The 10,758-nt window shown below is 27.8% G+C and overlaps 3 protein-coding genes across 3 annotated transcripts; 2 read left to right on the forward strand and 1 right to left on the reverse strand.

The window, feature by feature from the left end:
* Positions 1-3,109: 3,109 nt before the first annotated feature.
* On the reverse strand, positions 3,110-4,895 carry LOC128961303 (U4/U6.U5 tri-snRNP-associated protein 2-like). Its single transcript, XM_054307524.1, has 4 exons — positions 4,722-4,895; positions 4,131-4,652; positions 3,395-4,077; positions 3,110-3,324 (listed from the first exon to the last, which is right to left on the reverse strand). The coding sequence occupies exons 1-4, from the start codon at positions 4,885-4,887 to the stop codon at positions 3,208-3,210; spliced, it is 1,488 nt and encodes a 495-aa protein (XP_054163499.1). The 5' UTR covers positions 4,888-4,895; the 3' UTR covers positions 3,110-3,207.
* A 164-nt stretch (positions 4,896-5,059) lies between these two features.
* Positions 5,060-7,306, forward strand: LOC128961298 (inner centromere protein A-like). Its single transcript, XM_054307520.1, has 2 exons — positions 5,060-5,220; positions 5,287-7,306. Exons 1-2 carry the CDS (start codon positions 5,066-5,068, stop codon positions 7,289-7,291), a joined length of 2,160 nt encoding a protein of 719 aa, XP_054163495.1. The 5' UTR covers positions 5,060-5,065; the 3' UTR covers positions 7,292-7,306.
* A 1,422-nt stretch (positions 7,307-8,728) lies between these two features.
* Positions 8,729-10,279, forward strand: LOC128961310 (tumor suppressor candidate 3-like). Its single transcript, XM_054307532.1, has 5 exons — positions 8,729-8,968; positions 9,043-9,618; positions 9,691-9,838; positions 9,918-9,992; positions 10,050-10,279. The coding sequence occupies exons 1-5, from the start codon at positions 8,873-8,875 to the stop codon at positions 10,154-10,156; spliced, it is 1,002 nt and encodes a 333-aa protein (XP_054163507.1). The 5' UTR covers positions 8,729-8,872; the 3' UTR covers positions 10,157-10,279.
* Positions 10,280-10,758: the final 479 nt, after the last annotated feature.

The raw sequence follows: 10,758 nt of genomic DNA on the forward strand, positions 1-10,758 counted from the left end.
CACAATAGTTTATATCTATATTTTTAACTCAATCTTATTAGTCATGATTTAATCCAATTATAATTGTTTTAATTTAAAAATTTAAAAAAAAATTCTATAACATTAAAAAATAAATAATGTTACATTTAAAATTTAAGGCAAAAATAAAAATAGTTGTTTATCTATCTATATCTATACTACTATATAATTTGTTCAATGTTTGTACCATATTTGTGTGACGCTAACAATTACTTTTAATGTGTCGCGCGATTATTAATAATTTAATTTATTAAATAAAATATACTTTTTTTATAATAAACTGTAAGCGCGCAAATGTTGCACGTGTTAACTATTGATACACATTTTATAACGTGGAGATCTAACTAGTTTTGTTAGAAATTAAAATTTGTGTTAATTTCAAATTAATATAAAAATTTAATTTATTTATAAAAATAGATGTAAATTAACATTTCTGGTTACATAAAAAATTAATAAATAAAATATACTGTTTATAATAAACTGTAAGCGCGTAAGTATTGTTGCACGTGTTAACTATTGATACACATTTTATTACGTGGAGATAACTAGTTATTATAAAAATAGAACCAATATATACAACATGTTATGTTATATATATGCATATATATATATATATCAATATCTTTTAATAAATAGATTGAAATTTAATTGACTCTAATTTATATAAACTTTCAAAAATTGATGATTTATATTACAAATTATTAAATCTATTTAAAATACATCGTTTCATTTGGAAAGACAAACAATTATTCATACAATACAATATAAATTCAAAATTTTTAAAAATAAATATTAGAATCAGAGAATCAGTTAAATTTTAATCTATTTATTATCAGATATGTTGATCCAATGTGTTTACTTTTCAAATAAATTTTAATCATTTTATAATTCAAGCTTTTTGTATTTAAAAATGATATTACAAAAATTAGTTTTTTAAATATCAAAATATGTTGATATTATTAAAGTATTATTAATTAAAATAGTTAATATTTCATATGTTTATTGAACATGTCTACTTTATAAAAAAAATTAAAACTATTCTGATTAGTGTATATTATTAACTAATATTAGAGATGAATTATATAATGAAAATTTCACTGTAAAATTGGTTAGTCTATGATTTTATGATTAAAAGTTATTCAACTTTTAAAATATTTATAGTATTTATCTATTTTAATCATTTAATAGAAATACATGTTTGCAATTTATGTGTTTTTTAAATCTTTAATTTAAAAAAAAAATTTAAATGATAATTGTAGATCAAAGTTTAAGCTAATCATCATAATATAATTTAATTAATTTTAAAATGTACAAATTAAAATTAGTAATATAACTTAATTCATGTTAACATAGAAATTAGACTTTAGTAATTTTATTAAAAATATTGTCATATTATTTAATTATTTGCAAAAATAACATATATTCTTATTAGAAATATTTATGTGATTTTTTTAGTAAAATTATAATTTTTAGCTTTTAGCCATTTTTAAAAACTAGTTAAAATATATTACATTTTTAGACATTCGCTAAATTCAATAGAAAATTAAATTAATAACTAGAATAACAATTCATTTTTGGTATTGTATTGTTAAAGAGTACTGTTATTATATACACTATTATTATTAAAATATTTTATTTAGTTTTTATTCAACTCTGGAATTAATAAACAATTTATACAAAATACAGAATCTTTTGAAACGTCTTTCAGGAATTTTATGAAAATTATGTTATATTTGAATAAATTACAGATAAAAGTAAACATTTTTATATAAAAAATTATATAATAGAAAAAACATTTTAATTGAATATTTTAAAAACTAAATATTCTCATTAAAAATTGCTAATAAACTAATTATTCTTAATGAAATATAAAATAAAAATTAATTAATTCTATAACAAAATACCTTGACACTTTTATTTTAAACCATACTTTTATCTATTTTTTATTCAAACACAACATAATTTTGTGAAAATCCCTGAAAGATATATCAAATGATTTTGTATTTAGTATATTAACCTTTTTACAGAATATCAATATCATTCATAGTTTTCGACATATAAAACATACCTGGCCCCGCATCCCTGAGCCGTAATATAAAAAAATTTGCTAATGCTATAACATCCGTTCCATGATTACATAAAACAACAAAATTTTATATAAATTTATTAGTATTACTTTAAAATTTATAGACAAAAAACGTGTCAAACATTTTTGACTCGGATTTTATATTATATAGAAATACAGGACATATATACTGTAGTTTATATACATTTAAAGTCTTATACTCAATGGTTAAACATCTGTAAAATAAATAAATATCAACATTTTAAAAGAAAATTCTATGAAAAATCTAATTGAATTTAATGGCAAATTCATGTTTATTTATAACATTTATTTTTAAAGAAAATTTAAGCAAAACTAATAAATAAATGTTTATAATATTAATACAATCAAATAACATATACAGTATTTCACCGTAATTTAAAAGTGCATAGAAAATAATCAATTGTATATACAGTTATGTTTTTAATATATTATATACTAAAAAACTAAAATAAAATACTAAAAAATTACGGTAAGGTATTAAAGTATGATAAGGTTTATACAGTACTTTATTGTACAGTATAATGTACTTACGGTAAGTATATTTTTTGTATTCATCAATTTATTCAAAATTTCAATTGTTTTTATTAAATTTTTGAAAGTAATAAAAATTATTAATGATAAAAATTTAACTACCGGTAAATGTAAGATTTTTTTTATAATTTTCTTATATTTTATTATAAATACCTGAATAATAATAATTATAATCATTTTTATTTCTTTGTATTGAGTTGTGACTATTTTCAATATACTGTACCATCCGTTTGTCAAATTATATACTAATTACTAAAAAATACATAAACTAATAAAAAATATAAAAAATAATGTCATTTAAAAATAATGTTTTAAATTAATTATTAAAATTAATTATCATAAAAAATTAATTATTATGCTATAAAATACTGTATGTACTCTCAACCATAGGTCATATTTAAATTATAAATAGATAATTATACTAAATATATCTGGAGTCATATTAAAAATTAATACCGGTACTAAAAAAATATTTATTGTAAATTACAATGCATTCAGTAATAATAAAGTATAATTAAGATAATTTAATAATGAATATAAATATCGATGAATTATTCGATAATAATTTGTTTTTCCCAAATTTGAATATAAGATTCCGATAAAGTTATCATTTGTGGCAAAATTTCCGAAACGTGAAGATCTTGCAATTCAAACCATTTTCCGGTTCCCTAATTGTAAAATAATTAAGTGATTAAATATATATTGTATTATAGTATTGACAAAAAAGTATTAACAAACCCGATGTAAGACATGGCACCTATAGGTGCCTTTTCCGGCTTCGGGCTCTCCTTCATGAACAACGTTAGCAATTAAATCGTAAATACTCTTATTGTGTCTCATTTCGGGAGCTAATAGTTCAGTAAAATCAACATTTTTTAGGGGAAAGTTAACAATCGTTGGATTTTTTTCTATAAAAAATGTATTTCTTGTAAATCTTTTGATATAAAGAATGAGATATTTGGGTAAAACTGTTAACTCGAATCTCTTCATTGATGAGTCTTTATATGTTTTATATTCCTTTTCATTAATACCATTAAACTTCGCTAAAATTGTATATAACGGGACCTGAGGTATGATATTATCGCTCAATTCATCCTTAAATAAAGGTTGTGGCGGAAGATCAAGAGTTAGGTAAATAAATGGTGTTTCTTCGCACTTCTCTCTATATTCCTCACTAAGCATTAGTTGAAGTCTTTCATCAATAGTTTTATCAATTGGAATCATTTTTCGCGAATAAGTCTTCATTTTGCCCCTAAATGTTGAATAAAGTATCGAAGACTCTTCGCGTATCACTTTTTCATGACTTGTATTGTCTTTCTTGTCCAAAGCTTCCGTCGTTTTTAATCGTTTCGTACCTTTTTTTACTTTAAGTGCCAAATGAAGTGTATTTAAAATCCATGAAAGAAAAGCAATTGGATCTCCTGTTTAACGGATAAACCATAAAAATCAAATCAATTTATCATTTAAGACAAACCTTGTTCTGTAATTTGAAATTTTTTATGAGATGACAACACAACTGCCTGAAGCATCTCATGAGGCGAAACGTGAGCCTTAAAGTTGGAACCATTCCATAACTTACGGATCAATTGACCAAATCTTTGGACTAACAAAGAGTTATAATCGGAACTAGAATTGCGTTTAATATGATTTATATAATTGTCTTCATTTAAAAAATAGTCTCTCAGATGTGGTACGTGTGACAAACACTGAAGAACAACATTACAATAATCATTATATTTGATATTATTTAAGCCGACAATTCCCGGCAAATATGCCGTCCCGTCGTAAGCTATTGAATTGTTGGCATTCGTGTCCAACAATCGGATCTGTTCGGCAGTAAACGTCGGATTCAATACATATGTTATGTCATCGAGTGATGAGTCGATTATCTCATAATTATCGGGAAGACAATAGAAACGCAAAGAATCTAAATTAAGAAACACGTGGTGACCAATAGATACCGAATGCATGTATGCATGAGTTCCGATACCACGACCTGATCCCAAGTAATAACAATTAAAATGTCAATCTTATTGCTTAACAATATAAAACATTTAAGACATACCCTGGAAGTACTTCCCACAGACAAGACATGCATAACAATTGATTTGTGACAAAGACACCGAACATAGCTTCTCGAAGTCGAAGTCAAGAACACCTCTATTGATAGTGTCTAAGTAAGGACATTGTCGACATCGATGGTCATCACCTGAACCACTATTGCTGGTCATCACTATCACCAAAGGTGTCTAATTGTTGTCAAAACAATTGATTTGATTGTCTTCAGTAAACAGTGTTTGTCGTACTTTATGTTTGTTTTATGTCTTTCAACTGATTTGAGTTGAATTTTAGGCGCATTTTGTGTGAAAAGAGAGAAACCATTGATTAAAACATCTGAAGAACTAAACGATGGGTACATTCGTGTCCACTGATGAACACTATCTGCTCTGCGGTCACATCGATGACAAAGTACGTGAAGAGTGGACGGGACTGTTATCGGCACACAATGACACCATTAACTTCATCATTGATTCAGCCAAACAAATGGCAGACTTTATACAAACGTGAGTTATTTGACCATTAATTGTCATTTCAATGATAATTACTTTCACATCAAATGATTTTTTCAGTGATATTAGCGAAACACGTACTTTGCGGACACCATTACGTCGTACGAGTAAACGAAAGCGATCTTCAGTGACGGCGGCCGTCAGACAACTGGTTCTCACGTCTAATAAAAAACCACTTCCTTCTGGATGTAAAGTCCGTGATGTGTCCATTGCTACTCCCCGTAGGTTTAGTAAACGACCGAAAAGGTCGACAATTCGATTGGACACAACTGTCGAGGAAATGGAAGTGGACGGTGCGGCCAAACAAACTGTTGATATTGTGATGGATGCGATTGTCAATGAAGACATAGAATTGCCAAATATCTTGACTGTCAACCATTCACCCGAAAAACTGAATGACAAAGTTATTAATGAATTAATTGTCGACCAAAAGCAAGAGACAGTACAGCAAGAAGTTGATAAAGAAATTGGCGAAAATAAAGTATTGACGGCATCGGAAATGATGTCTGAATTGTCAATTAATGAAGAAATAAATAAAGCAAACGAATCGGACAATGAATGGATGACTGATGACGAAGACGGAGGTAATAATCAAAGAGAAACGGAAGCCTTTTTCGATGCGATGGACAGAAAGGATTCCAAAATGAATTCTATAGTTTCTGTAACTAATAAAACATTGGTTACCAATACTGCGACCAAAGAAAAGCGTAAGAAATCACTTTATTTTACACCACAAACTACTCAACGATCAACTCGAGCTCAATCACGAATGTTGTCCAGAGTTGCGGAAACGAGTCAAAGGACTCCACAAACAAGTTCTAAGAATCCTTTTATGTCAGCAAAACAAAGTGCATTCGTGGCTAACACCAGCAATTCGGACACTTCTACCAAACGAGTGACCGGTGGTTCATCTGCTCGATCAGTTCGAGTCGTATCTCGTATTCAACGACAACTTCCAGACACCAAAACTCTGACTGACAGCGCATTGAAGAGGCGTCAAGAGGCCGATGATATACGAAGACAAAGATTATTGGCTTCACAAGAAAAGGAAAAGAAAGCGATGGAAAAGAGACGAATACTTATTGAGCAAACTGTTAATGAAAAGAAACTTAAGTCTCAAGAAAAGGCCAATAAAGCCGCGGAATTGAGAGAATTAAATAAACAAAAAGAATCGGAACGGCTTCGCAAAGAACAAGATAAACGAGAAGAATGGGAACGAAAACGACAGGAAGAAAGAAGAGAACAAATGCGCAAAAAACAAGAAGAGTTACTTCAAAAGGCACGAGAAAATGAAAGGCGAAAGCAATTGCAAGAAATGAAGGAAATGGAAGAAAAGCTGAAAAAACAACAAGAGTTGGCCCGAAAACAGGAACAGGAAAAGGAAAGAATTAAAGAACAGGAAAGATTGGCTGCACTTATACAACAACACAACAACAGTCTTCAACAAAAAGCTGTGGCCAACTCATTCATTAAGAAATGTGAATCTAATTCACAGTTAGTTCCAAAAGTTGTCATCAATAAAATGAGTGCCGAAGACACAGCCAAACATATGATATCAACGTCTGCTAATGCAGTTATTCCTCAAAAAGTGGAAGTCAATGAAACTGTAGCCAAACCTGAAGTTCAAAATCAAACGTTTACTAAGGATCAAACATTTGTAGTAAACAAAGACGAACCTAAAGATACTTCAAGTTATGAAATGACTCCACCGCCTAAAGAACTCGATTTCGACAATTACGATATAAGTGAAGTACAATCGGGAGATGAGACCGATGATGAACAACAGCCCCGTAAACGTATACCCAATTGGGCCAGAGGTCAGGCTTTTATTAAACAAGTGCACAGACAATACAGTAAGCCATACAAAGAAATATATAAAGAGATTAAAGGAGTGTTTGGTTCGGGAGATGTTTTGCTCAATGCTTTTAAATTAGATTTTGATCTCATGTTTCCTAAGAAACCATTGCACCCGAGGTATGCAAAACGCACCTCATCTGCCATTTGGGAAGAGCCTCCCTCTCGGTATCGCATTAATGAGTCCTCCATTAATGAATCGTTTATATAAATACAGTGATTATCCCAACACTTATTACTTTTATTAATATTTTATTTTCTACTTATAAGTAATAACATTAAGCAATCTTTACTTAATAACAGATTTAAACTTATATATATATATCAATATTTTAAATACCATAAATTATTAAGTATATTAAAATACTAAATAAACAATAAATATAATAATATGATTAATTGTAAAATAAGAGTAATACAATTATTTACTTAATAAATATAATGATTTTAATCAATAAATAAATATAATTTAATTATAATTATATAGTAGTTGTAAATCAGGGTTAAGTAAGGGGGGGGTAGGGGGGGGTAAGGCCAAAATACCCCCCCTAAGATCGAGAAATTGGGATTTTACCCCCCCAGACTTTTTGACCAAATTGAAAAAATTGTCGCTTAAAAACGAGGAGAAATGACCCCCCTCTAAAATTTCGGCGCCGAAGGCGCCGAAAATTTTTTTGAAATTTATAAAAATTTTAATTTTAGTTGATACTATTTTAGTAAGTGTTTTTATGTTTTTAATATTTATAAAAATCTAATTATTGATTAAAAATAGTTAAAATAACGTTAAAAGTCATCAAAAAATAACATTATTTTAATTAAAATAAACTAAAAAATTAAAAATTACCTATTTGTTGAAAAGAGTAATCATATTACAATTTAAATATAAGTTTAAGAAGTTAATAAAACAATAAATACTTATGTTTTTATTAATAATTTTTAAATTTTAAATAAAAAATTTAAAAATATTTTCAATTTTGTACTTAATATAATTAAACTTTAACGAAATTTGAGTTAAATAAGTAGTATTCAGTCAGTATTTGTATAAAAATAAAAATATATAACAAACTATAAACATTAAGTATTGTTTAAAAAATTAATTATGTTAAAAGTTAAAAATTATTAAAATACTAAAAATAACTCATAGTGTATCATTAATGCTTTTATCAACTATTTTTAAATCTTAAATACATTATTTTATTTTTTTTGTTAAAATTTAAGTTTTTATTAATTTTAAAAAATTTTTTTAAAAAATATTTATTTTTTGTTAAAATTTAAATTTTTGTTAATTTTTAAGTTTTTTAAGTTTTTTTTTATATTTTTGGAAATTTTACCTATTTTCCCGGGAATTTATACGGGAACTTGTGGGAATTTTATTGAATTTACATGGGAATATTCGGGAACTTAAGGAATTTTTAGGGAATTTTCTCTAGACCCCCCCCCCCCCCCCTTGATTTTGGATTTTGAAAAAATTGCCGTTTAAAAATGCAATAAAAATCTTACCCCACCCAATACCCCCCCCCCCCAAGATTTTTTGAGAATTTTGTAAATTTTACCCCGGTCTACCCCCCCCCTAAAATCCAAAACCTTGCTTAACCCTGTTGTAAATATAATGTTTTAAATATAAATGATATGAAGTATTGTAACACTATATGTGTATTGTTTATTAATAGACCGGCAATTGTAGGCAAATGTAGTGTAAGTGTATAGAAGTGTTACGTGTACTCAATAATCGTAACATTCATTCAAAACAACTAACAATTTATTTATTAATTTCAATACAATTAATGCAAACATGAGTTTGACTTCAATTGTATGCAAAGTGTTGTTAGTGTTGACTGTGATTACAGTCTTGATATTAATGACAGTTTCATCACAAAAGAAAAAAGAGGTAAAAATCAATGATATCTAACAAATGATATGAAAATCAATTGTTTAATCAATTGATTCAATTGGTATTAATAGCAAACTCTCGGCGAAAGAGTTCAACAGTTGACCGAACTGTCGCTCAAACGACCGACTATTCGACTGAATGGCGAAAAGTTTCGGCAATGGATTGGCTCGAAGTCAATGCCACGGAACTACTCTTTTGTAGTGATGATGACTGCATTATCACCGCAAAGACAGTGCTCGATCTGTAGACAAGCCAACGATGAGTTCCAGATTGTTGCCAACAGTTGGCGATATTCACCGCAATTTTCTTCCCGACTTTTCTTTGGACTCATTGATTACGACGAGGGCTCCGATGTGTTTCAGTCATTGGGATTGAATTCGGCGCCCGTTTTCCTATACTTCTCTGAAAAGGGTAAAGTCAAGTCATCGGAACAAATGGACATTCAACGGGTCGGGTTTGGAGCCGAGACTATTGCCCGATGGATTGCCGAGAAGACTGATATTCAAATCCGAGTGATCCGTCCGCCCAACTATTCGGGAACCTTAGCTTTACTCATACTCTTTGCATTGATCGGTGCTCTTCTTTATATGAGACGAAATAACTTAGATTTCCTCTACAATAGGACCTCTTGGGCTTTGGCAGCACTGGTTTGTTGATTGATTCAGTTATTATAAATTTACAGTACAATTGCCGTAACTATTTTGTATCATAATATACAGTCAATAGTGTTAGCCATGACCTCCGGCCAAATGTGGAACCACATCCGCGGACCTCCGCTTATGCATCGCACAAATAAAGGCGTTTCCTATATTCACGGCAGTAGTAGCGGACAGTTTGTTATAGAGACGTATATTATATTTATCTTAAGTATGTTATTATGGATTACCGATAGTACCGGTAATAAACAAATAATAAAACAAATCATTTTTGATTATTTTATTAACAGACGCTGCGATAGCTTTTGGTATGATTTTGATGACCGAAGCCATGAAAGGAAAGGGAGACTCGAAAAAGAGGAAAAGTATGTTAATTAAAAATATTATAAATTATTAAATATATTTTATAAATGTATTTCTAGTTATGGCAATCATAGGCATGGGATTAGTGGCCATATTCTTCAGTTCGCTTATCTCTATATTTAGGAGTAAAGCTCACGGATATCCCTATAGTTTTCTATTTAAATAAACGCACCAAATGTTTAAATATGTTATTTCATGTTTTTCATAACTAGTAGTCAATAAATTAATTTTTATTTAATTGAAAAGATAAATATATAAATTGCATTTTATTAATAAACATTCAACTTTTAGTCAGATATGTGTTATAAAATAACATTTGATGTCTCACTATATCTACTAATAAAATATGAAATACTGTAGAATTGATACATTTATAGACAAATATATTGGAAATATACGATTCACAAGAATATTCATATAAATTACAACACAAACCATAAGTAATTTGGATTATAATTGAGTGGCAATACATTTACCAAAATTATTAATTTAATTCATTCATTCATTTGTATATTATATAATATAAATAAATAATATTTTATTATGTATTATACAAAATTAGTATTAAATTTCACTTTACATAAGCGTATTAATTATAGAAATATAAAACTGGTTTCAAATTGTTATACACAAAAATTATTTTAAAAACAGCATTAAAAACAATTTTTTAAATATTATATTATATTAATATTGATTATATAATATAAATTAAAGCATAATTTATATTATTAATGTAATTGCTTTATTTGATGAGTTAAACAAATAAAT

The sequence above is a fragment of the Oppia nitens genome, unplaced genomic scaffold (assembly GCF_028296485.1).
Source record: "Oppia nitens isolate AA-2021 unplaced genomic scaffold, nextdenovo-longstitch-racon4-pilon3 scaffold5_pilon_pilon_pilon, whole genome shotgun sequence".
Taxonomy (NCBI): Eukaryota; Metazoa; Arthropoda; class Arachnida; order Sarcoptiformes; family Oppiidae; genus Oppia; species Oppia nitens.